We start from the raw sequence: 25,209 nt of genomic DNA on the forward strand, positions 1-25,209 counted from the left end.
ATTAGTAAAAGGAATGGTACTCAAATTTCCCATCGGCGTTCATAACAACCGTTAGTGCACAACACATATATCACTAACCCGTGGACAACACATATCCGTTTATAAATCGTTAGTGTACAACACATATATCACTAAATTGGACAACGCATATCCAATCATAAATCATTAGTGTACAACACATATACCACTAGTTTGGACAACATATATCCATTCATAGAACCGTTAGTGTACAACGCATATATCGCTAACTCGGACAACACATATCCATTTCTACAAGTAAACACATCATATACGTACATGTATACTTATTCCACTCACCTTAACGATTCGGTGACTGTTTAATACTTCCGTATGCTTCAAAGCAAAGTACCTAATACAATAAGTACTTAATTAACACACAAACTAGTTGGATTAAATACCAACAATTTACTCATGTGCATTTAATGACTTAATCGCATTAAATGCCCCATTTTCACCAAAACCGCCTCTTAAGGGTCAAGACCATCATCAATCACTTAAAAGCTAGTGATTAAGGTCCAACAACACTTACTAAGACACAATTAGGGTATTTCATACCCCTAATCTCCAACTAGGTCAATAATTAACCCTTTGACTAACTTAAAGTCAATACACCCATTTCGGGTCATCCACTAACCAACTAACACCCATTTACTAATTAACTAGGTGTGTTAGAAATTAACTAACCAATTAAGGTTCATAAACATCATTTAATACTTTGAAACCCTAGGTTAGTCACCATTTAGTCTTCATGACTCAATTTTACCCAAGAACACCCAAAATCACCAAATATGGTTTTATGTTCATCACTAACTCAAACCCTAACCCTTACACAAAATTAAAGTAAGGAAATTAAAGTAAGAACATACCACTACAACCAAAACGAAGCTAGAGATGAGATGAACAACTTTAATGCACGCGTTTTGACCCGAAAGCAACTTCTTCCTCTTGGATTTAAGCTTTCTCACTCAAGAATCAAAGTCTCTCTCTAGATTTAAAGTGATAAGGATAAAGTAGTTGAAAATGGAGTTATGACTCCACCCAAACAGATCTGGTAGCCTTTATCCCGTCCACAAATGAAATTACCAAAATGCCCATCAAAATATCTCATTAAAACAGCAAAAACCCGGCTACAGTAGGGAGTGCGCAGCGCGCTCCCTTTGGTGTGCGCGGCGCGCACTTGGTGCTGGGCAGGTTCTGACTTCTGTTTCACTTCACAAGGATACCCACACTCTATGTAACATTTTTACACTGCTGTACAAACTGATTAGGGTCTTACATGATACCCGTAGAATTAGGAAGTTTTGACGTAATAGTCGGCATGGACTGGATGTCCAAAATAGGAGCTGAAGTTGTGTGTGCCAAGAAGGCAATTCGCATTCCTCGTAAGGATAAAATGGCTGTAATGATTTATGGAGAGAAGAGTAACTCAAAGTTAAAACTCATTAGTTGTTTAAAAGCTCAAAAGTGCTTGAAGAAAGGGTGTCATGCTATCCTAGCACATGTTAATAAAGTCGAAACGAAAGAAAAAGAGAAGTGCATCAACGACGTGCCTGTGGCAAGAGATTTTCCTGAAGTCTTTCCAGAAGAGTTGCCAGGATTACCTCCATTTAGATCTGTAGAATTTCAAATAGATCTAGTACCAGGAGCTGCACCAGTGGCTCGTGCTCCATACAGACTTGCACCGTCTGAAATGAAAGAGTTACAAAGCCAGTTACAAGAATTACTGGACCGTAGATTCATTCGACCGAGCACTTCACCGTGGGGAGCTCCGATTTTATTTGTCAAGAAGAAAGATGGATCCTTCCGAATGTGTATAGATTACCGTGAATTAAATAAGTTAACTATCAAGAATCGGTATCCACTACCGAGAATTGACGACTTATTTGATCAACTACAAGGATCATGTGTTTATTCAAAAATCGATCTAAGATCGGGCTATCATCAACTACGCGACAAAGAAGAAGATATTTCAAAAACTGCTTTCCGGACACGCTACGGTCATTGCGAATTTTTGGTCATGCCGTTTGGATTAACGAATGCGCCAGCTGTATTCATGGACCTCATGAATCGAGTTTGTAGTCCGTATCTAGATAAGTTTGTTATCGTTTTCATTGACGATATTCTCATCTATTCCAAAAATGAGCAAGAGCATGAGCAGCATTTAAGGTTGGTATTAGAATTGTTTAGAAAAGAACAGTTATACGCCAAATTTTCTAAGTGTGCATTTTGGTTGAAAGAAGTGCAATTTCTTGGTCACATTGTTAGTAGCAAAGGAATTCAGGTTGATCCAGCTAAAATTGAGGCCATTGAAAAATGGGAGACTCCTAAGACACCAACACAAATACGTCAATTTTTGGGTTTAGCCGGTTATTATAGAAGGTTTATTCAAGATTTTTCCCGAATAACTAAACCATTAACAGCGTTAACGCAAAAAGGGAAGAAGTATGAATGGACTTCTGAGCAGGAGAGTGCATTTCAATTACTGAAGAAGAAGTTGACTATAGCGCCTATTTTATCGTTACCTGAAGGGAACGATGATTTTGAGATATATTGTGATGCTTCGCGACAAGGTTTTGGTTGTGTCCTTATGCAACGAAAGAAAGTTATTACATACGCATCCCGACAATTGAAGATTCACGAGCGAAATTATACGACGCATGATCTAGAACTGGGAGCAGTCGTGTTTGCATTGAAAATATGGAGACACTACCTATATGGGGTTAAATGCACTGTGTTTACCGATCATAAAAGCCTTCAACATATTTTCGATCAGAAACAGCTGAACATGAGGCAACGTAGGTGGTTCGAACTGATAAACGACTATGATTGTGAGATTCACTATCATCCCGGGAAAGCGAATGTAGTGGCTGACGCTCTAAGCAGAAAGGAACGAGAGCCAATTCGAGTACGAGCGATGAACATGAAAATTCGCATGAATCTCAACTCACAAATCAAAGAGGCTCAACGAGAAGCTCTTATTAAGGAAAACATAGGAAATGAAATAATGAAGAAATATGAGAAGCAACTCATTATACGGGAAGACGGAATTCGATGTTTTGCAAAACGTATTTGGATACCAAAGTTGGGTGGATTAAGGAAGTTGATATTGAACGAGGCACATAAGACAAGATACTTGATACATCCTGGAGTTGGAAAGATGTATCAAGATCTTAAGACGCATTATTGGTGGCCTAATTTAAAGACAGACGTTGCAACATATGTCGGGGAATGTTTAACTTGTTCCAAAGTCAAAGTAGAACACCAGAAGCCGTCAGGGTTACTTCAACAAGCAGAAATCCCAGAATGGAAGTGGGACGGTATTACCATGGATTTTATCACGAAGTTACCCAAGACTGCATGAGGTTATGACACCATTTGGGTAATAGTTGATCGTCTCACCAAATCTGCACATTTCTTGCCTATGAAGGAAACGGATAGAATGGAGAAACTATTACGATTATACATAAAGGAAATTTTTTCAAGGCATGGAATACCTATTTCCATTATATCCGATCGTGATAGTAGATTTACATCAAAGTTCTGGCAATCACTACAGGAGGCTCTGGGAACTCGTTTGGATATGAGCACCGCATATCATCCGCAAACTGACAGGTAGAGTGAAAGAACAATTCAGACTCTTGAAGACATGCTCAGGGCATGTGTGATCGATTTTGGAAACGGATGGGATAAATATCTACCATTAGCAGAATTCTCGTATAATAATAGTTATCCTGTGAGCATTAAAGCTGCACCATTTAAAGCATTGTATGGAAGGAAGTGTAGATCCCATATCTGTTGGAATGAAGTAGGAGATCGACGATTAACTGGTCCCGAAATCATACACGAAACTACTGAGAAGATAGTACAAATCAAGGAGAGATTGAAAACAGCCCGTAGTCGCCAAAAGAGCTACGCCGATGTCCAAAGGAAACCATTAGAGTTTCAGATCGGTGACATGGTTATGCTAAAGGTGTCACCTTGGAAAGGTGTAATACGTTTCGGAAAAAGGGGTAAACTGAACCCAAGGTATGTAGGCCCGTTCAAGATCATCGAACGCATTGGACCGGTAGCTTATCGACTCGAGTTACCACAACAACTCGCCGGAGTACATAATACGTTTCACGTTTCAAACCTTAAGAAGTGTCTTGCAAAGGAAGACCTCACCATTCCTCTTGAAGAAATCCAAGTCGACGAGAAACTACAATTCATAGAAGAACCAGTCGAAATCATGGACCGGGAAGTTAAACAGCTCAAGCAGAGCAACATACTAATCGTTAAGGTTTATTGGAATGCTAGAAGGGGTCCCGAGTTTACTTGGGAACGAGAGGATCGGATGAAACAAAAGTGCCCACATTTGTTTCCCGAGAACGCAAAATAGGTACAACTTTAAAATTTCGGGACGAAATTTATTTAACTGGTAGGTACTGTAACAACCCAGATTTTTCCGACCGTTTTATACATATAAGATTAATATTTACATAAATTAAACATTACCAACATAATAAGCCATCTAAATTGTTGAGACTTATGTTTTTGAAAAGAGTTTTACACAACGTTTGACCGTCCAATTTGACTGATAATATCACGAACTATATAACATACGATAATTATACGTTTGTGTATATATATGTATTTATATATATTTAACATGATCTAAGGATGGTTTAACATCTCATTGTGTACCAATAACAATGAGTTATAAGTATACTTTGAGACTACTAACTTAAGTTTTCAAAACGGTAACTATACGTAACGTTCTTTGACATATATACCTATAACCTATAATGCTTATACAAGTATCGTATAAATATGTATTTAATTAATTTAAAGGACTTAAATACATAAAATAATATAAGTATATTCACAAAAGATAGTTATATTTGAATTCTCGTTCCGTTTTCTCAAGATTTCTACACGTATACCTAGGGTATATGTACCCGTATTATACGCAACTTCTAGATGTATTTACTATTGATAAATACCAATTATTAGACCTCAATTATCTGCTCTTAGCAGCCATTGTTAGTCAACAACATGTGGGATCAATTAGAAAGACTTATGAGCTAAAAATCAAAACTTAAAATCTATATATATACATACATATACACGTTTTTTTTATATACATACATATACTTCCATATCAACTTTATTTTAAGATAAATGATCTTATAAACTCTCTCATCTTCAACCTTCAAGTGTTCTTCAAGGTCTTCCTAAGTTTCTAGCTTCATAATCAAGGTAAAACTATGTTTAAACTTTGATTCAGTTCATGTAAGTTAATTATCTTAAATCAAGATATAAACTTACTTACGACCTTTGTTTCTTTCATGATTTCACTTCTTAATCTTCCAAGTCATCAAGAACAAGTTCATATCTTGTTTATTCAGTAACCTTCTTCATCATACTTGAGGTATAACCTTTGTTCATCATCTTGTTCAATTATAACTATCTTACTAAGAATATACAAATTATAACAACAAGAACATAGTTTGAATGATTTCAAACTTGTTCGCAAACTAAATAGATCCTTCTAACTTGACTTTTAAAACACTTCAAGACCTGTAATATATCATAATGATATGCTAACTTAACAAGATACAACTTGATTTTACAAAGAACACCTTAAAACTGAATCTACATCGTTGGAGTGCAACCGGGGACTGTTTTGGGTTGGATAATTAAAAACCATCTTAAACTTTGAATTGGAAGTTTATATTCTGGAAAAATGATATTTCTTATGAATATGTTAATATATAAAAATCTCATGGTGTAACTCAAAGTGTAAGTATTGTTGTAAAAATGATCATCTAGATGTCGTTTTTACAATGGAAATGATCACTTTCATAAGATTCACCAAAGTTTGACCTATAACCTGTGATTTCGAATGCAAACTAAGGTATTTACAGTTCATATTCATAAATAATGACTCGATCCAAGGAAGTGGCAAGTTGAACCAACAAAAACGGAGTTATATTGAAGAAACTACGGCTAAAACAAAATTGGGTATCCAAAGCTAGTTTAGCTACGAAATTAATTGGAGTAAAACTAAACTAATCATATCTTTGCTAATTAATATGATATTTTATATATATTTACTTATGATTTGATTTTATATATTTCAGGACCACCCGTAAACAACACGATAAGATTAACTATAAGACCTCATGATTGTACGCAACACGTTATTTGACAACACGGTACTTTATGTACGCAACACGTATTTTGACAACATGGTACCATGAGTCGAGATTAATTCTGATCAATACGAATACGATGGGGTCTTTATTTATTTATTGAGCAACTAATTGTGGACCACTAACATCGGACTGCTAACTACGGACTAATAGATATTAAAAGTATTATAAGTATATATGTAACGATTATTTGAAAAGAAAATATGTTAATATATTATATATATGGTTAGGTTCGTGATATCTATCGGAGATCAAGTTGTGTTAAATATCTTCAAAGCAAAAGTGAGTATATAGTCCCACTTTTAAACTCTAAATATTTCGGGATGAGAATACATGCATTTTATGATTTACGTTATGGACACAAGTGATTAAAAATATATATATTCTACGTTGAGTTACCACTGGCATACTTCCCTGTAACTTGGTAACTACTATTTACATGAGGTATTGTAAACGCGAATCCTGTTGATAGATCTATCGGGCCTGACAACCCCAACCGGACTGGACGACCAGTATTCAACGGTTGCACAGTACTTCGTTTCGGTGACTACACTTGGTACGGTGTAGTGAGATTTCATAATAAAGGGAATATGTGACGTTGATTAAATGTTAAGTATGTTTATTAAGTGCTCAACCACTTAGAATATTTTTTATTAAAACGTTTATGTATATTAAATCTTGTGGTCTATATTTATAACGCTGCTAGCATTAAACCTATATCTCACCAACTTTATGTTGACGTTTTAAGCATGTTTATTCTCAGGTGATAAAAAAAAGCTTCCACTGCATTATGCCGAATTTAAGCAAGATTTGGAGTATGCATATTTGTGTCAAAAATAAAACTGCATATCGGAAGATTTGTAATGTGAAATATATTGGAAACCGTATTGTTATTATCAAATGTAAAGTTTGTAAGACTAAGATTATCGCTAAACGATAATCATTATTATGTTGTTTAAGCCTTTGGTTATAATAAAGATTATGGTTTGTATCATAAAAACGTATGCAGATTTCTAAAAAAAATATCACATATAGAAGTCAATACCTTGCAATGACACCAATGAGTACGTAACGTTTATATTCGATATGAACGGGATGTTTCACTAGGCCGGATAGAGCTAATAATAGAGCTCGCAGATGATAAGAATCCGCAGTTGGTCAAACATGAGTTAGTTGACTTTTATGTGGTTCGTTCAACTTGGCGGTACAATGCGCTGTTTGTGAGAAATTTCATACGACGTTTTAACATTATACCATCGGTGGTGCATGGTTTGATTAAGTTTCCTACGAAGGGAGGGGTTACCACAATTGCGTCACATCAAACAACCGAGTTGTGTGGTTCAGTTGTGCATGTAAACATTCCCAGCATGGGAGAACAACTCGCAAGCAGTACGGTCATAGCAAACCGTTTACATCCGGATAAGCGAATTAAAATCGGCGCAGGCTTGTTAGCCGAAAGAAAGGCCAAATTGCATGGAATATTATCTGCTAACGCAGATGTTTTCGCATGGCGTGAATCAGACATGACTGGGGTTCCGCGAGATATTGCGGAACATAAAGTGAATGTTAATCCATCACTCACGCCCGTTAGACAAAAGAAGCGGCATATGGCTCTTGAGCGCAGTGATTGGTTGTGCGCAGAAGTAGATAACCTTGTCAAAGCAAACATTCTAAGGGAAGTGCGGTATCAAACATGGGTTGCTAATCCTGTGTTAGTCAAAAAGGCTGACGGTAATTGGCGGATGTGCGTTGATTTTAAAGACATTAATAAAGCGTGTCCTAAGGACAACTACCCTCTCCCGGAGATAGACTGGAAGGTGGAATCATTATCAGGTTTTCGGTACAAGTGTTTTCTAGATGCATACAAGGGTTATCACCAAATCTTAATGGCTGCGGAAGATGAAGACAAAACTGCTTTTCATACGCCGCAGGGTATCTATTGTTATACGAAGATGCCCTTCGGGTTAAAGAACGCAGGAGCGACCTATCAGCGCGTAATTGACACAGCCTTCAAGCACCAAATCAGCAGAAATCTTGAAGCATATGTCGATGACTTGGTGATTAAAAGTAACACCGAAGAAGAAATGCTCGCGGACATCCTAGAAATGTTTGCGTCTCTACGCAGGATCAACATGAAGCTTAACCCGCTCAAATGTAGTTTTGGGGAAGAGGAAGGCAAGTTTCTAGGTCATGTGGTGACAGCGCGGGGAATCAAGGCAAATCCCAAAAAGATTGAAGCCATTGATAGTTTGCCATCTCCGAAGACAAAGAAAGACGTGCAGAGTCTAACCGGGAAGCTTGTGGCGATCACGCGGTTTTTGTCGAAGGCCGCAGAGTGACAATTGCCATTCTTCAATACTTTGAAGAATTGTTTAAAGAAAAAAGATTTCGTATGGACTCAGGAAGCAGAATCAGCCTTTCAGGAGATGAAGAAGGTGCTCGCTGAATTGCCAACACTCACCGCGCCAGTATCAGGAGAAACGCTTACGCTGTACCTTGCGGCATCGAAGGAGGCTATCAGCTCGGTTCTTATCGCAGATCGCGGAAAGGTAGTCCACTTTTATTTACATGCATTATTTATTTTGCAGAAACATAATGCTGAGGTTTTCTTAGACGCAAATGCCGGTCTACTTCGTAAGCAAGACGCTGACATCAAGCGAAGTAAACTATTCACCAATAGAAAAGCTAGTGTATGCGCTAGTCCAATCATGGTTCTAACTGATCAACCGATCAAACAGGTTGGTACATGCCTAAATTGCGGCAATGTCCGGGGTTACCGCATTAACTAACGCATTCATTTTTCTTTCAGGTGTTATACAAGCCTGAGATTTCTGGCCGAATGGCTAAGTGGGCAGTTGAGTTAGGAGAACATGAAATAAATTTTTCTTCGCGCAGCGCGGTTAAGGGTCAAATACTTGCGGATTACCTAGCAGAGTTACCTGCGGATGTTGAGGCATCGGCAGTGCATCAGGATACGCCTGTGCCATCTTTGTCAACATGGGAATTATACACCGATGGTGCCTGAAGCACAGCTCGCGCGGGTGCTTGAGTAATTTTAACTGGCCCAGATGGTGAAGAGCATACATATGCGCTGCGGTTTAATTTTGCTGTTACGAACAACGAAGCAGAATATGAGGCTTTGTTAGCAAGTATGCGTATTGCGCATAAATTAAATGTTAAAATTCTGCACGCTTATGTGGATTCAAAGCTGGTATGCAGTCAAGTCAGCGGAGACTTCGAAGCGCATGACATAGCCATGCAGCAGTATTTATCGCTTGTTCATAACCTCGCTGACCAGTTTGAGGCTTTTCAAATCTCCCACATCATGCGGGGGCAAAATAAGAAGGCGGACGCGCTTAGCAAATTGGCTGCTTTGGCCTTTGATCATCTGGGGAAGAAAGTTCTTATAGAAGAACTGCATGCGAAATCCATTGTTATGATGCCTTTAGTGGCACCTGTTGAGAAATCCAGCTCAACATGGATGACATCTATTATTGCTTTCCTGCGGGACAGCACCTCACCTGCGGATTCTGTTGATGCAAAGAAAGTCCGCACTAAGGCACCACTGTACGCCCTTGAGGGTGACGTCCTATATCGAAAAAATTATTTAGGTCCGCACTTAAGGTGTATTGGTCCGAAAGAGGCAGAGGAGGTTATACGCGAGGTGCATGAAGGTGCATGCGCTCTTCATTCGGGGCACATGTCTATTGTGTCAAAAATTATACGGCTAGGTTATTATTGGCCCACTATGTACGCAGATACCGCTCGAATAGTTAAGCAATGCGAATCTTGCCAAATACATGCACCTATCAGCAGGGCACCTGCACATCCAAGGATACCAGTCTCCTCACCATGGCCATTCTGCAAATGGGCAATTGACATAGTCGGACCATTTTCAAAAGGCCGAGGTAATATTATCATTTATTTTATATCATATGCTATTTACATCAGTATCTTACGCATACTCTGCGCACGCAGGAAATATCAAATTCTTAATTGTTGCAATCGACTATTTCACGAAGTGGGTTGAAGCAAGACCGCTAGCAACAATTTCAGAAAAAGGGTGCGAAATTTTGTATGGGAAGACATTGTCTGTCGATTCGGCATACCAAATGAAATCGTTAGTGATAACGGTACGCAGTTTACGGGGGATCCTTTTCGTAGTTGGTGCGCGGAGCTTAATATTAAGCAAACTTTTACTTCCGTTGCGCATCCGCAGGCGAATGGCCAGTGCGAAGTCACCAACCGGGATATAGTAGCTGGAATCAAAGCTAGATTGGGTCATGGTCACATTGGTTGGGTGGACGAACTACCAAAAGTTTTGTGGGCACATAGAACAACACCCAAAGCAAGCACTAGTGAGACTCCGTTCAGTTTGATCTATGGATCAGAAGCTGTTATACCCGCAGAAATTGGGGTGCCAACGTTCCGCATACAGAATTTTGACGAGCAAAATAACTCAGAAGCTTTGCGGAAAAATCTTAATCTGCTTGAAGAACGCAGACTCTCTGCGGCGGTAAACGAAGCCAATAATAAGCAGAAAATTGCAAAGTACTACAATCAGCGCGTGCGCTCGCGCTCTTATAAGTGCGGGGACTTAGTTTGGCGTCAGAACGACGCAAGTCATGCGGAGGTTACTGGGAAATTGGGCCCTCGTTGGGAAGGTCCATACAAGGTAGCAAAAGCAAGCAACACCGGGGCATACCATCTCGAGACATTAGATGGAAAACCGGTGAAACGCACTTGGCACGCGACGTTGTTGAAAAAGTGTTATATGTAGCTGGATGGACCTGATCACTCCATTTTATTTTAGCACATTATTTTTTCTATGTATTTTTCGTCCGCTTGGATGTGTCGCGGTTGTAATCATGATTAATGCCAATTAAAATATTTACTCGCGCATACTTTTGATGTGTATTTCTCTCTTTTTTGTATGCATTTCCTGCCTACTTAAGGGGTGTCCTCTAGCCCCCGTGCGGCAGAAGCCTGTTTGGTTACAAGGCTAGATATTAACGGCAGGCGAAGGGAATTGGCTTTCCCCTAGCCAAGCACCACGTAGACTAGATGGCTGCCAAGTCGACATAAAACTACAAGCATTGGTTTGCTTGTGCGTAATTACTCTCGCATTGGTTTGCTTGAGGAACTCAAGTATAAAAGCATTGGTTTGTTTTTAGTTGCGTTGCTTACCATACAGCTAAAGTGCACCTCTAGCACATGACAAAGCAATAACGCAGTAGCTTTTGAGTCTAAATAGTTAAAGGTAAAATTGCTAAAATGTTGGTTTATTTTACCTGCGTATGCGCATGAGTTTTGGTTAACTATGCGCATAGGCATGCGGTTCACCCTTTGTTTTGATTCGCGATATATAAACAATTAATACATAACGCATGCATAACATAATAACATATATTACAACTAAGGTTATTACAGAATCATTGTTTCACATGCCTGCCCAACACGGGACTTAGGGGGCAAATAATGTATTTACAATTGCCTGCCTAAGCATAGGACTTACGGCGCAAACGGTTACAAACAAAACCTAAAACTCCTCCTTGAGGAACCCATCAACCGACATATTCGGGTCCGCGGCAAAAGCATTGATTAAGGGGATTGGGATGGCTGCGATGGCGTCTTTCGCTTCAAGGGGCGCCACGGTCGTACCCTCCTTCAAGTTCTTCTGCACAATGTCGGGGTACGGTGGCATCATACTGCATCCTTTGATGACCTCTACCATCACCTTGTTGATTTCATGGTCCTTCACCACATCAACATAGGCGTTAAATTTGTCGGTTACAGGCCCCGAGTCCATCACCTTCTGCGCAATGGTGGGAATGGCGGTGCGAAGCTTTGATAAGTCCGCCTCTGCCAGCTCACGGCCTGTCAACGCGTCATCCTTCTCCCTTGTCACCCTCTCCAGTTCCAGCCGCAGGCGCTCCGTTTCACGTTTCACCTGATCAACCGCCCCAACCAAATCGCGGTTTTTCTTCCTTTCCTCAATCAGGGTGGTCTTTGTTTCCGCCGCAGTCACCTCCACTGCCTTGTGCGCTTCTTCCGCGGCATCCCTATCTTTTTTGACCTGGTCAATGCCCGCTTGCAGCAGTCCTAACTCTGTTTCTTTCCGCACAGCCACTTGATACAAATTGGTGGAGCGGCGGGCCTGATCCGCAAACATACCAAAGAACACAAGGTCGTTCTGGATGAAGGCATTGAGCGCTTGGTGAAAGGGCAGTGCGGCTAGCTGATTGCGGAACTCAGCCGGAAAGATTTGTTGCGGAAAGGCAGACTGCTCTGCGGCATTTTCGGCGGAGGACTGGGTGAGCTGCGCCAGGTTTGCCAATCGGAAGCTACCGGGCGGTGGGACTGGCGTAGAATCAGAGTCAAGGTGTATCGCCCTGTCCCTGGACGTGGCAGTAGCCTCCAGTTCCGGATTTGCCTGCGGCGGCGTCTGTCGCGTCTCCTCAATATGCTCTGTAAATCAGTAACTTGTTAGCACATGAAGTTAATCGTACGATGTTTAAGACAGAAAAGAGATGCTTGCCGGTGATAGGAGGAGGAAGATCTGCGGATGTTGGATCGACGGGGATAAAGTTGTCATTCCGCATGTCCTCCTTTTGTTTAGGAGTTAGCTTCTTCTTCTTCTGCTTCGTTTGGGTGGCTTCGGCAGCCTTGCGCTTGTTCCCCGAGGTGGCAGGTGTAGTGACCCGAACTTTTCCATGTTTATATATATTAATTGAGATTGATATTTACATGATTAAATGTTTCCAACATGTTAAGCAATCAAACTTGTTAAGACTTGATTAATTGAAATATGTTTCATATAGACAATTGACCACCCAAGTTGACCGGTGATTCACGAACGTTAAAACTTGTAAAAACTATATGATGACATATATATGGATATATATATAGTTAACATGATACTATGATAAGTAAACATATCATTAAGTATATTAACAATGAACTACATATGTAAAAACAAGACTACTAACTTAATGATTTTTAAACGAGACATATATGTAACGATTATCGTTGTAAAGACATTTAATGTATATATATCATATTAAGAGATATTCATACATGATAATATCATGATAATATAATAATTTAAAATCTCATTTGATATTATAAACATTGGGTTAACAACATTTAACAAGATCGTTAACCTAAAGGTTTCAAAACAACACTTACATGTAACGACTAACGATGACTTAACGACTCAGTTAAAATGTATATACATGTAGTGTTTTAATATGTATTTATACACTTTTGAAAGACTTCAATACACTTATCAAAATACTTCTACTTAACAAAAATGCTTACAATTACATCCTCGTTCAGTTTCATCAACAATTCTACTCGTATGCACCCGTATTCGTACTCGTACAATACACAGCTTTTAGATGTATGTACTATTGGTATATACACTCCAATGATCAGCTCTTAGCAGCCCATGTGAGTCACCTAACACATGTGGGAACCATCATTTGGCAACTAGCATGAAATATCTCATAAAATTACAAAAATATGAGTAATCATTCATGACTTATTTACATGAAAACAAAATTACATATCCTTTATATCTAATCCATACACCAACGACCAAAAACACCTACAAACACTTTCATTCTTCAATTTTCTTCATCTAATTGATCTCTCTCAAGTTCTATCTTCAAGTTCTAAGTGTTCTTCATAAATTCCAAAAGTTCTAGTTTCATAAAATCAAGAATACGTTCAAGTTTGCTAGCTCACTTCCAATCTTGTAAGGTGATCATCCAACCTCAAGAAATCTTTGTTTCTTACAGTAGGTTATCATTCTAATACAAGGTAATAATCATATTCAAACTTTGGTTCAATTTCTATAACTATAACAATCTTATTTCAAGTGATGATCTTACTTGAACTTGTTTTCGTGTCATGATTCTGCTTCAAGAACTTCGAGCCATCCAAGGATCCATTGAAGCTAGATCCATTTTTCTCTTTTCCAGTAGGTTTATCCAAGGAACTTAAGGTAGTAATGATGTTCATAACATCATTCGATTCATACATATAAAGCTATCTTATTCGAAGGTTTAAACTTGTAATCACTAGAACATAGTTTAGTTAATTCTAAACTTGTTCGCAAACAAAAGTTAATCCTTCTAACTTGACTTTTAAAATCAACTAAAAACATGTTCTATATCAATATGATATGCTAACTTAATGATTTAAAACCTGGAAACACGAAAAACACCGTAAAACCGGATTTACGCCGTCGTAGTAACACCGCGGGCTGTTTTGGGTTAGTTAATTAAAAACTATGATAAACTTTGATTTAAAAGTTGTTATTCTGAGAAAATGATTTTTATTATGAACATGAAACTATATCCAAAAATTATGGTTAAACTCAAAGTGGAAGTATGTTTTCTAAAATGGTCATCTAGACGTCGTTCTTTCGACTGAAATGACTACCTTTACAAAAACGACTTGTAACTTATTTTTCCGACTATAAACCTATACTTTTTCTGTTTAGATTCATAAAATAGAGTTCAATATGAAACCATAGCAATTTGATTCACTCAAAACGGATTTAAAATGAAGAAGTTATGGGTAAAACAAGATTGGATAATTTTTCTCATTTTAGCTACGTGAAAATTGGTAACAAATCTATTCCAACCATAACTTAATCAACTTGTATTGTATATTATGTAATCTTGAGATACCATAGACACGTATACAATGTTTCGACCTATCATGTCGACACATCTATATATATTTCGGAACAACCATAGACACTCTATATGTGAATGTTGGAGTTAGCTATACAGGGTTGAGGTTGATTCCAAAATATATATAGTTTGAGTTGTGATCAATACTGAGATACGTATACACTGGATCGTGAATTGATTCAAGATAATATTTATCGATTTATTTCTGTACATCTAACTGTAGACAACTAGTTGTAGGTTACTAACGAGGACAGCTGACTTAATAAACTTAAAACATCAAAATATATTAAAAGTGTTGTAAATATATTTTGAACATACTTTGATATATATGTATATATTGTTATAGGTTCGTGAATCAACCAGTGGCCAAGTCTTACTTCCCGACGAAGTAAAAATCTGTGAAAGTGAGTTATAGTCCCACTTTTAAAATCTAATACTTTTGGGATGAGAATACATGCAGGTTTTATAAATGATTTACAAAATAGACACAAGTACGTGAAACTACATTCTATGGTTGAATTATCGAAATCGAATATGCCCCTTTTTATTAAGTCTGGTAATCTAAGAATTAGGGAACAGACACCCTAATTGACGCGAATCCTAAAGATAGATCTATTGGGCCTAACAAACCACATCCAAAGTACCGGATGCTTTAGTACTTCGAAATTTATATCATATCCGAAGGGTGTCCCGGAATGATGGGGATATTCTTATATATGCATCTTGTTAATGTCGGTTACCAAGTGTTCACCATATGAATGATTTTTATCTCTATGTATGGGATGTGTATTGAAATATGAAATCTTGTGGTCTATTGTTACGATTTGATATATATATAGGTTAAACCTATAACTCACCAACATTTTTGTTGACGTTTAAAGCATGTTTATTCTCAGGTGAATATTAAGAGCTTCCGCTGTTGCATACTAAAATAAGGACAAGATTTGGAGTCCATGTTTGTATGATATTGTGTAAAAACTGCATTCAAGAAACTGATTTCGATGTAACATATTTGTATTGTAAACCATTATGTAATGGTCGTGTGTAAACAGGATATTTTAGATTATCATTATTTGATAATCTACGTAAAGCTTTTTAAACCTTTATTTATGAAATAAAGGTTATGGTTTGTTTTAAAAATGAATGCAGTCTTTGAAAAACGTCTCATATAGAGGTCAAAACCTCGCAACGAAATCAATTAATATGGAACGTTTTTAATCAATAAGAACGGGACATTTCAGCAGGTGCTTGCACCTCGTTCTCGCCAGTCTTCTCCTGCTCAAGCGGCTCATTAACATTCTGCTTGCGGAATGAGATGGCCGCAATCTCCTCTGCGGTAAGCACTTTCTTCATCTTCATCTCTGCAAACATATGCGCAATATTAAAACATGTATGTGTACGCTAGTGGTTAAATATTCATATGCATTTATACTATTCCTACCCTTGCCATTCGGCGCGATTATGGCTGGACGCATGTTCTCCCATGGCCAGTGCGCGGATATCCTTCCCAACCGCAGCATAACGTTCCAATATGACCGGTGCACAAGCTGTGCGTTAGCGCACTCTGCTAACAGCTTCGTTTCCTCGTCATCAAGGACGGGGGTTTTGTTCATGTCCTTAGCCATGCTTTCGCACCAGATAAGCGTTTGCGGAAAGTTGGCTCCAACAACAGATTGGTTAATAAAAAAGAATGTTTCTTTCCATTGACCCGCGTTCGATTTGGGGGTTTTAGTAAAGTTTTGACGGGCGAAAAAAGTGAACCACGACTTATGATGGTTAGCTAGGCGGTATAAATGGCAGAACACCTTAACTAGTGGTACCTTCTTGAGTGCAACGCACCACATCTCAAACAATACTATTTTACCTATGGCGTATGGGTGCAATTGCCCTAACCCTACGTGGAAATGATCTAGCACGCCTAGGAAGAAGTCAGAGGGTGGAACCCTAAAATTACCGTGTTTAAACGCGTGCTCGTATATCGCTACCTTCTTCTCCGGTGGTGAATGAGCACGTTGGTTAGGTAGGGGTGGCACCGGATTGTACTGTGCTAGCGGTGGGTATTGTTTAACTAAGGAATCAATATGCTTCTGCTCTATAATAGACACTACACTATCAACATATGTCTCGTTAGCCTTAGTCATTTTCTATAAATTGATCGGAGAATAACTAACCTTTAGAAGTTGGCCGGAATATTCAAGTTTTGATCGGAATTGAAATTGGCAGCATATCAGGGAAGCTTGGTGCAGAAAAGTGGAAATGTGTGTGAATGACGTCTATTTATAGTGTGGATTGGAAGTCATGGGGTGAAACGGTCTCATCGTGGCTGTACACGTGTTATGCAATCAACGGATAGCATTTTATGCACGCGAGTGGATGTCAGGATGGTATGGTTCAATAGGAGCGCGCAGCTTGACACGCGCCTGCCAACTACCACTTTACGTCTTGTCAGCCGAATGGGTTTCTGCGACAGTGACAGGCATTTAATGACATCGAAACGCACGCGGAAAATTAAATGCTAGCCGTTTTCTTGTTTTTTCTTTTTCGCTTAATAGTTTGATATCATATGTCTTGCGCCATATAACATCAAACTGGGGGGACATAATGATACCGCAACCCGCATGCGCAATGAGTATGTATGCGGGCACTCGCTAGCATGCGTATGCGTGCACTTGTATGCGGAATGCGGTATGTGGTTTCGTATCAAATGCCTTTGTTCCCGGTACAGCGGTTACTTGGTCATCAAGTAAATATCTTTTTCATAATTATATCCGTGATTCAGGGGAGTTTGTTATGGACAGAATTATCACAATCTTAGACGGTTCTAGAATGAGGGTTTACCTATATATACTAACCCTAATTATCATTCTAGGACAACAACGTTACGTAACAATCATCAACCACACATCTTACGTAACCAGCATCATCTCTCGTCTTCTCAAGGTTAACAGGTTAGTTCTTTATTAAGCTAGCACCTACAACCTTATTTGGGGCCTTCTGATCAGCGACCGCTATCGAAGGTGGACTTAATCACTTGGCCGCCCCGCCGACATCATCATGTCGGCCAGGGTTATTCACGGTAGCCGGACCGGAGAGACTTGTTCTAAGATCCTTAAACCCCCATTTTACGCATTGAACATGCATATTAACCCTATGGTAAAAATATGCATGATCATGTGCTAATAGCCTAGGCAGCACTTTAGAACATTGAAACTCGGGATACAATGTTGATTTACAACTTTAATGAACCTATGTTAGCCGCTCATAACAGATTCGTGATAATAACTATGTTTTGAAATAATAAAATCCTTAATTATGTGGGTGACTCAACACATTTCTACAACATCGTTCAAGGTTACATGCAACTCGCACCAAGCACTATGTGTGGTGCGTGGTGTTCGGTGCTTAGTGCGTGGTGTTTGGTCGTTGATCATTTCTACGGCATTGTCTAAGTTTACATGCAACTCGCACCAAACACGGTGTGTGGTGCGTGATGCCCGGTGGGTGGTGTGTACTGCTTCGTTGATTCATTTCTTCTAAGGTTACACACGACTCGCCACTCGCACCATGCACTAAGCACCAAACACCGGTGCGTGGTAATAGGTTCACGGTGCGGGGGCATATTTGCAATTATAAGAATTTAGGGACATATTTATTTCGCATAAGGTATTCCATAACTAGTCAAATTAATAATTAAAAAAAATATGAATAGTATCTAACAAAAGCATGCATAAGATCCGGAAGCTTCGCTTGTTCTTATAAAATAAAATACAAACACATTACTTCACTGAAACAAACATGATCTCACAACAACAACAACAAAAAAACTCATCTATGATGACATTAGAAGATGATTTAAGGTAAAAAAAAATAATAATAATACGCATCATCGAAAAAGGTGAAATTATTGTGTAATGGAAGAATAATCAGGCTCAGCAACAGAGCGTAAAGGATGATGGTCGATAAGGAACTTACGAACTATCAATGCAAGAGAAGAATTGCTCCAACTGACTCTCGCCTACTAATACACCTAATTGTTTGGTGAAAACTGCATTGATGGTGTCTTGTTCAAGATCTTTCAACAAATCTTTTGATGACATGTCAATGTACTGGTTTAGGTTGTGCACAGTTCCATCTGCAAGAATATAATTAAATAACCAAGTTAAGCTTGATGAAATACAACCTGACAAACCAATGTGCTAAAAGTGAAAGGAATTAATATGGATGTGATACAAGTAAACCTATTAACATATAATCCGTCAAATAAAAAAAAAATCACCCTCCGCGTGTCAAACAGGTCAAAAGTCGCCCAAGGTATATTTGTGAAGTATAGAACCTTTTAAACAGCACGACCCGATCCTACCAGTATTAGAAATGCCCAATTTGACTTGTTAAAATAAACCTACTTGACCCATCTTATCACCTACAGAATCAAGTTATGCATGAATCGCGAACGACAACTAGAATATATCCCGCTTTTCTATTTTTGTTTCTAAAGTAAAAAGCCCAAGAAGTAAAAACATATACGAATGATCTGAAGTCCCCAAACAGTACTATAATATAACAAACACTAATATATAACACTAGAATATTCACAAAATAGTTAATTTGCAGTGTAAAAAAACAGTTTATCTCTATTCTCTAAATCATAAAATTAGTTACAAAGGAATCAGATTAAATGGGTAACATCGTAACAGTATATTCTTTTGTATTATACTACCTCCGTCTCATTCCAATAGGGCAGTATTCCATTTTGGGCTGTCCCATTTTGATAGTCCACTTCCATAAATAGAAAGGAAAGAAGATATTTCATTGGTGGATCTAGAGAGAGAAGATATTTCATTGGTGGAGAAATGAAAATTAGTGGGATTTCCTAAAACTGCGTGTTTTTTGTCTGTAGACTATTGGAATGAGACGGAGGGAGTACTATTTAACATACGAATAATATGCAAAATTTGTACAAATAATGTTTCTAGTCAACATTTACCTTCGGCTACTATGACTTGGTACTCGGGTGGAGGAGATGTCCAATTTCCTTCAGAATCCTTCATATGTCTCCGATCAGATGCAAAATAACGAAGAAATACGGGAGCATGCACTATCCGAAACACCCTGAGATCACGAATCAGTTAATCGCTATTAAAAAATTAGCAGACATATTTAGTAGTAAAATCTAGTTTACCGTTGAAATTCAGAAAATAGCTCGAAAGATGGCCTGATACATTCTGATACGTAGGATGATAAGGTTGATGGGCAAGGAAGACTTGTATCTAAATCCCATACTCGATCAACAAATTCTCCTTTTCTTTTCTATTGAAACAGAACAAACTGTTTAAACTTCGGTAATACGTACACGATTAATGATTTTTGTAATCTCTTTTCAATCAATTACTCACTAAAGAATTCTTTTTATGAATACTCGAACACATTACCTGAATGCATATTACATGATAATCCCATAAAATTATTCCATCAGCTCTGTGGCTAGCTTTCTGATGCCACAACGGTATCTGCATTATTATTAAAAATAACCAAATTAGTCTGCATTTAAGTTCTCGTACACTCAACTTTTAATTTTAAAGGAGACTATGTGCAAAACCATCACTTGTTTGGACATTTTCTTCAAAATGAAAAAAAAAAAAAAAAAAAAGGGTAGAAAAAGATTTTTAACAACTTAAAGCAGGTGTCGTTATGGCACATATTCTTAGAAGCAGGGTACATAACGTAGTTGTTCACTGTAGGTTTCAATATAAAGTTATAAACAGAACGACCTAAGGGTCACCATATGCAATATTCTAGTAACACTTCAAGGGATATTGTTCATTGTTCAATAAAATTGATATCTACGAATATTAACCGTCTTCTACCATATTAACCCTATGGAGGCTTGTTCTCTATCAAAACTTCACAAAATGATATGACGTGAAGATGTTTTTTTAGAAAAGAATAAAAAAAAAAAACGAGATATGAGGGTTCTTTTACGCCAAATCTAATCGTTTTACTTTCGAAATTCAACTAATTATAACAACATTTGAAACTATCATGGACCTTAATAGTTAATACACAGTTGCATACTAGATAGGAACACATGATGTATGGGCAGTACACTCATCATCATCTGATAAAGTTAAGAAAAATTTATGTAAGTAAAGCAGATAATCAGCAATGTTGATGTCAATATAAACATTGTATAACATTTTCAAGCGAACGAGTAAACATACATACATGCTTATTCTCATTGGAGATGAAGACAACAAAGAGTTCCGACACATCAGCTATTCCATCCTCGCATAGCTTCTTGCAGAGCAAATATATATTTTCTTCGCTACAACAAAAATATTGCTCATGAATATATCAACAAACATGCAATATATAATGATTGGTTTACTATTATTATACTGAATTTAAAACCAGTGGGCAGTGACAACCACTTCCAACATTAAATTTTTCTTCTCCAACTCAAGTTTTTTTTTTTTTTTTTTTTTTTTTTTTTTTTAAGGAATACAGATGTAAACTTAAATTAAAAAGTCTCAAATTAGCAATTATTGGTAGTTTGGTACTGATGAATCATGATTAATTATTACTACGGCTAGACACTTGATCATCCTGATTAGAACACATATAACTGATCATTTAAACTTAAATATGATATGATAATTACAATATCTGCAATAACGATCATGACTATCATCGATTACAAAACAGTAGAGACGATGAATTTATAAATTAAAATTAAAATGAAGTCGGGAAGGAAATTATACCAGTAAGAAGGAGTGTAATGAAATTGAGAAGCAATTGATGAAGCAGAATAATCTGAATTATGAGTAGAAGCCATCAATTGAATTTATTTTCAACAAAGTCCACAGAAAATTAGTTTGTATAACTTATTTATACGATGTATATTGCTGAATTTTGGGATTCATAAATTATAATTAGGGTCTTAAAAGTATAGTTAATGACGGCATCCAATCCTAAGGTCGAAACAATGGCACTCGTACGCCGTATTAGGATGAGAAAAATCGGAAGAAAAAAAAAAAAATCGAAACAGAAACCGAACTCACAGAGATTCACCTTCGATTTCAGTTTTGGTGTTGAAAAAATTCAATTTCAGTAAATTCGGTTTTTGTCAAACGAATTATGAAAACTACAAAAGTTTTTTCGGTTTCTAATATAACTATTTCTATTTAGGTTTGGTAGTTAATGAAATCGCTTTTGCGAGCGTGTAAATCCCAACAACTACTACACCAGTGACGGAATTTGAATGAATATTTTAAAGGCAAAATATCTAAGAGACGGTGATGCTCATTGCTTAGTCCTTTGCAAAACGCGTTTAATGCGTGGGACAAAGTATATAGAAGGGGGTTAGGAATAGTTACTAATCTAAGCATCTGGAGATATTTTTGGGAGATTCGGGCATCTTAAGTCAAAAAGCGTGACAAACGGTAGAATGAAAGTGCAAATACTTACTATTGAAAAAGCACAACCTCAAGATTTTCAAAAATAAAAGTTGCAATCCTCTGATTACACTCAACGAGATTCAAGTGATAACATACGAATGGATTTCGAGACGAATAAAGAAGAATCACATTGACTGGCACTCGTAGTTATTAAACCTAGCATCAACTATTTTGTGTTCAGGGTTTGTTTTAAGCTACGAGACAACCTTAGCATCCACGTTAAATTAGCATATTTCCGTTCAAAAATATGCATTTACCGTTCAAAAAAAAAAAATTAGTATATTTTTTATTACTGTTATGTATATAAAAGTTTTCTTCAATTCTCTATAATAAGTCTTTATGGCATATATGCTGCTGTTGTTGTACGTGTATGGTTATATCAAACAATGAGTGATACAGAGTGCATCAAAACTACACATAATATTGAAATTGATTTTGATATCGAGCAAGAATAAATCAATCAAAATCTAATTGATAAGAGATTTAATCAATTGACCAATTGATCAATGAATACACAATAATCTTAATAATTGGCAGATTACAAAAGTGATAATCTATTAGCTCCGATACCATATGAAAATAAAAAATTAACCATATAACAATCAAAATTTGTTGTTGATTTTAATAATTCAATGTTACAAACGGAAATGAAGTCTACACTCTAATATACACATCTAGACACTTACACTAACGATCTTAAGAGCCTCCTAAGACTAATTATCTTTATCACTGCATGATGGAGTGTTCTTGTGAGCATCACTCCTCTAACGCAACGCGATGGAGGAAAAAATAGTGGCGTTATTGATGGGATCACGGTATACATTACGAACGTATTATGAATATTCACCAATAATATTCAAACACCAATAGAAAAGGACTAATCAAGTTCAAGCATTAATAAAAAATTGTGAAACCTAATCCTCATCACGTGTAGTGACCCAAACTTTTTCATGATTATATATTAAATGAAAAATATATTTGCATGATTAAATGTTTTCAACATGTTAAGCAATCAAACTTGTTAAGACTTGATTTATTGAAATGAGTTTCATGTAGACAATTGACCACCCAAGTTGACCGGCGATTCACGAACGTTAAAACTTGTAAAAACAACATGATATATATATATATATATATATATATATATATATATATATATATATATATATATATAACATGATATTATGATGAGTAAGTATCTCACCATGTACATTAACAATGAGTTATATACATAAAATGAAAGTAGTGAATTAAGAAACGCGAAACGATATATATAACAGTTATCGTTACAACAACGTCTTACTAAATACATATGTATCATGTTAAGATATTAATACACTATGTTTAACATCATGAACTGATAATTACATATATCATTAAGCGTATTAACAATGAACTACACGAGTAAGATGAGACTACTAACTTAAGGATTTCGAAACAATACATATATGTAACGATTATCGTTGTAATAGTATTTTACACATATTTATATGATATTAAGATATATTAATACACCATGTTAACATGTTAACATAACAATTTAACATCTCATTTAAGTGTAATAACAATGGATCAATTACATTTAACAAAATCGTTAACTTAAAGGTTCCGAAACAACACTTACATATAACGACTAACGATGATTTAACGACTCAGTTAAATGTATATACATGTAGTGTATTAAGATGTATTAATACACTTTTGGAAGACTTCATGACATATATCAAAGTACTTTTACTTAACAAAAATGCTTACAATTACATCCTCATTCATTTTCATCAACAATTCTACTCGTATGCACCCGTATTCGTACTCGTACAATACACAGCTTCTAAGATGTATATACTATTGGTATATACACTCAATCATCAGCTCCTTAGCAGCCCATGTGAGTCATTAAACATGTGGGAACCATCGTTTGGCAACTATCATGAAATATCTCACAAAATTACAAAAAAATATTATAAATCATTCATGAATTATTTACATGAAAACAAATTTACACATCCTTTATATCTAATCCATATACCAACGATCAAAAACACCTACAAACACTTTCATTCTTCAATTTTCTTCATCTAATTGATCTCTCTCAAGTTCTATCTTCAAGTTCTAAGTGTTCTTCATAAATTCTATAAGTTCTAGTTTCATAAAATCATGAATACTATCGAGTTTGCAAGATTACTTCCAAGCTTTCTAATCCAATCCAAGTAATCATTGATAATGCTAAAAACGAACATATATTTCATAGCATTATCCCTCAAGAAAGACAAGCTTTTAGTTGCAATTGTTCTATTTACAAGTGATATTCGTTTAAATAATAAAGGTGAAGACAAAAGACAGATTCGACGAATTGAAGACGCAAACGACCAAAAAGCTCAAAAGTACAAAGTACAATCAAAGTGGTTCAAATTATTGATGAGAAACGTCTAAAAATTACAAGAGTACGAGCCGCAAAACGCAAAGTACAAGATATTAAATTGTACACAAGGACGTTCGAAAATCCGGAACTGGGAAAAGAGTCAACTCTCAACGCTCGACGTAACGGACTAAAAATTACAAGTCAACTATGCACATGAATATAATATAATATATAATTAATTCTTAAAATTATATATATATTATATTATATATTAAAACCGTCGGCAAACTAGCAAACCAGCACATGTGAACTGATCCAGCTGGCCATGCGATCGCATGGCCAGGATGCCTATATTTCATGCGATCGCATGGCCCCAAATTTTGGGTCAGGTCCTATAAATTTCGCAGTTTTGGTCGAATTTCATACATATTTTTCTCTTCTCTATCTCTCAACGTAATATATATATATATATA

At 36.9% G+C, this 25,209-nt stretch overlaps 1 protein-coding gene across 1 annotated transcript; it reads right to left on the reverse strand.

Moving 5' to 3' along the window:
• Window positions 1-18,607: 18,607 nt before the first annotated feature.
• On the reverse strand, window positions 18,608-21,752 carry LOC139873328 (protein N-terminal glutamine amidohydrolase). Its single transcript, XM_071861256.1, has 6 exons — window positions 21,679-21,752; window positions 21,143-21,242; window positions 20,350-20,427; window positions 20,100-20,227; window positions 19,905-20,029; window positions 18,608-19,052 (listed from the first exon to the last, which is right to left on the reverse strand). The coding sequence occupies exons 1-6, from the start codon at window positions 21,750-21,752 to the stop codon at window positions 18,889-18,891; spliced, it is 669 nt and encodes a 222-aa protein (XP_071717357.1). The 3' UTR covers window positions 18,608-18,888.
• Window positions 21,753-25,209: the final 3,457 nt, after the last annotated feature.

Source organism: Rutidosis leptorrhynchoides, chromosome 10 (assembly GCF_046630445.1).
Source record: "Rutidosis leptorrhynchoides isolate AG116_Rl617_1_P2 chromosome 10, CSIRO_AGI_Rlap_v1, whole genome shotgun sequence".
Taxonomy (NCBI): domain Eukaryota; kingdom Viridiplantae; phylum Streptophyta; class Magnoliopsida; order Asterales; family Asteraceae; genus Rutidosis; species Rutidosis leptorrhynchoides.

What these genes read in the sequence shown, in the direction of transcription:
- LOC139873328 (XM_071861256.1), bottom strand. Translation starts at nt 21,752, where the DNA reads ATGGCTTCTACTCATAATTCAGATTATTCTGCTTCATCAATTGCTTCT. An exon ending in CATTACACTCCTTCTTACTG is followed by an intron (nt 21,243 to 21,678) that starts GTATAATTTCCT and finishes TTTTTGTTGTAG; the next exon opens with CGAAGAAAATATATATTTGC. An exon ending in CCAAGTCATAGTAGCCGAAG is followed by an intron (nt 19,053 to 19,904) that starts GTAAATGTTGAC and finishes ATATTCTTGCAG; the next exon opens with ATGGAACTGTGCACAACCTA.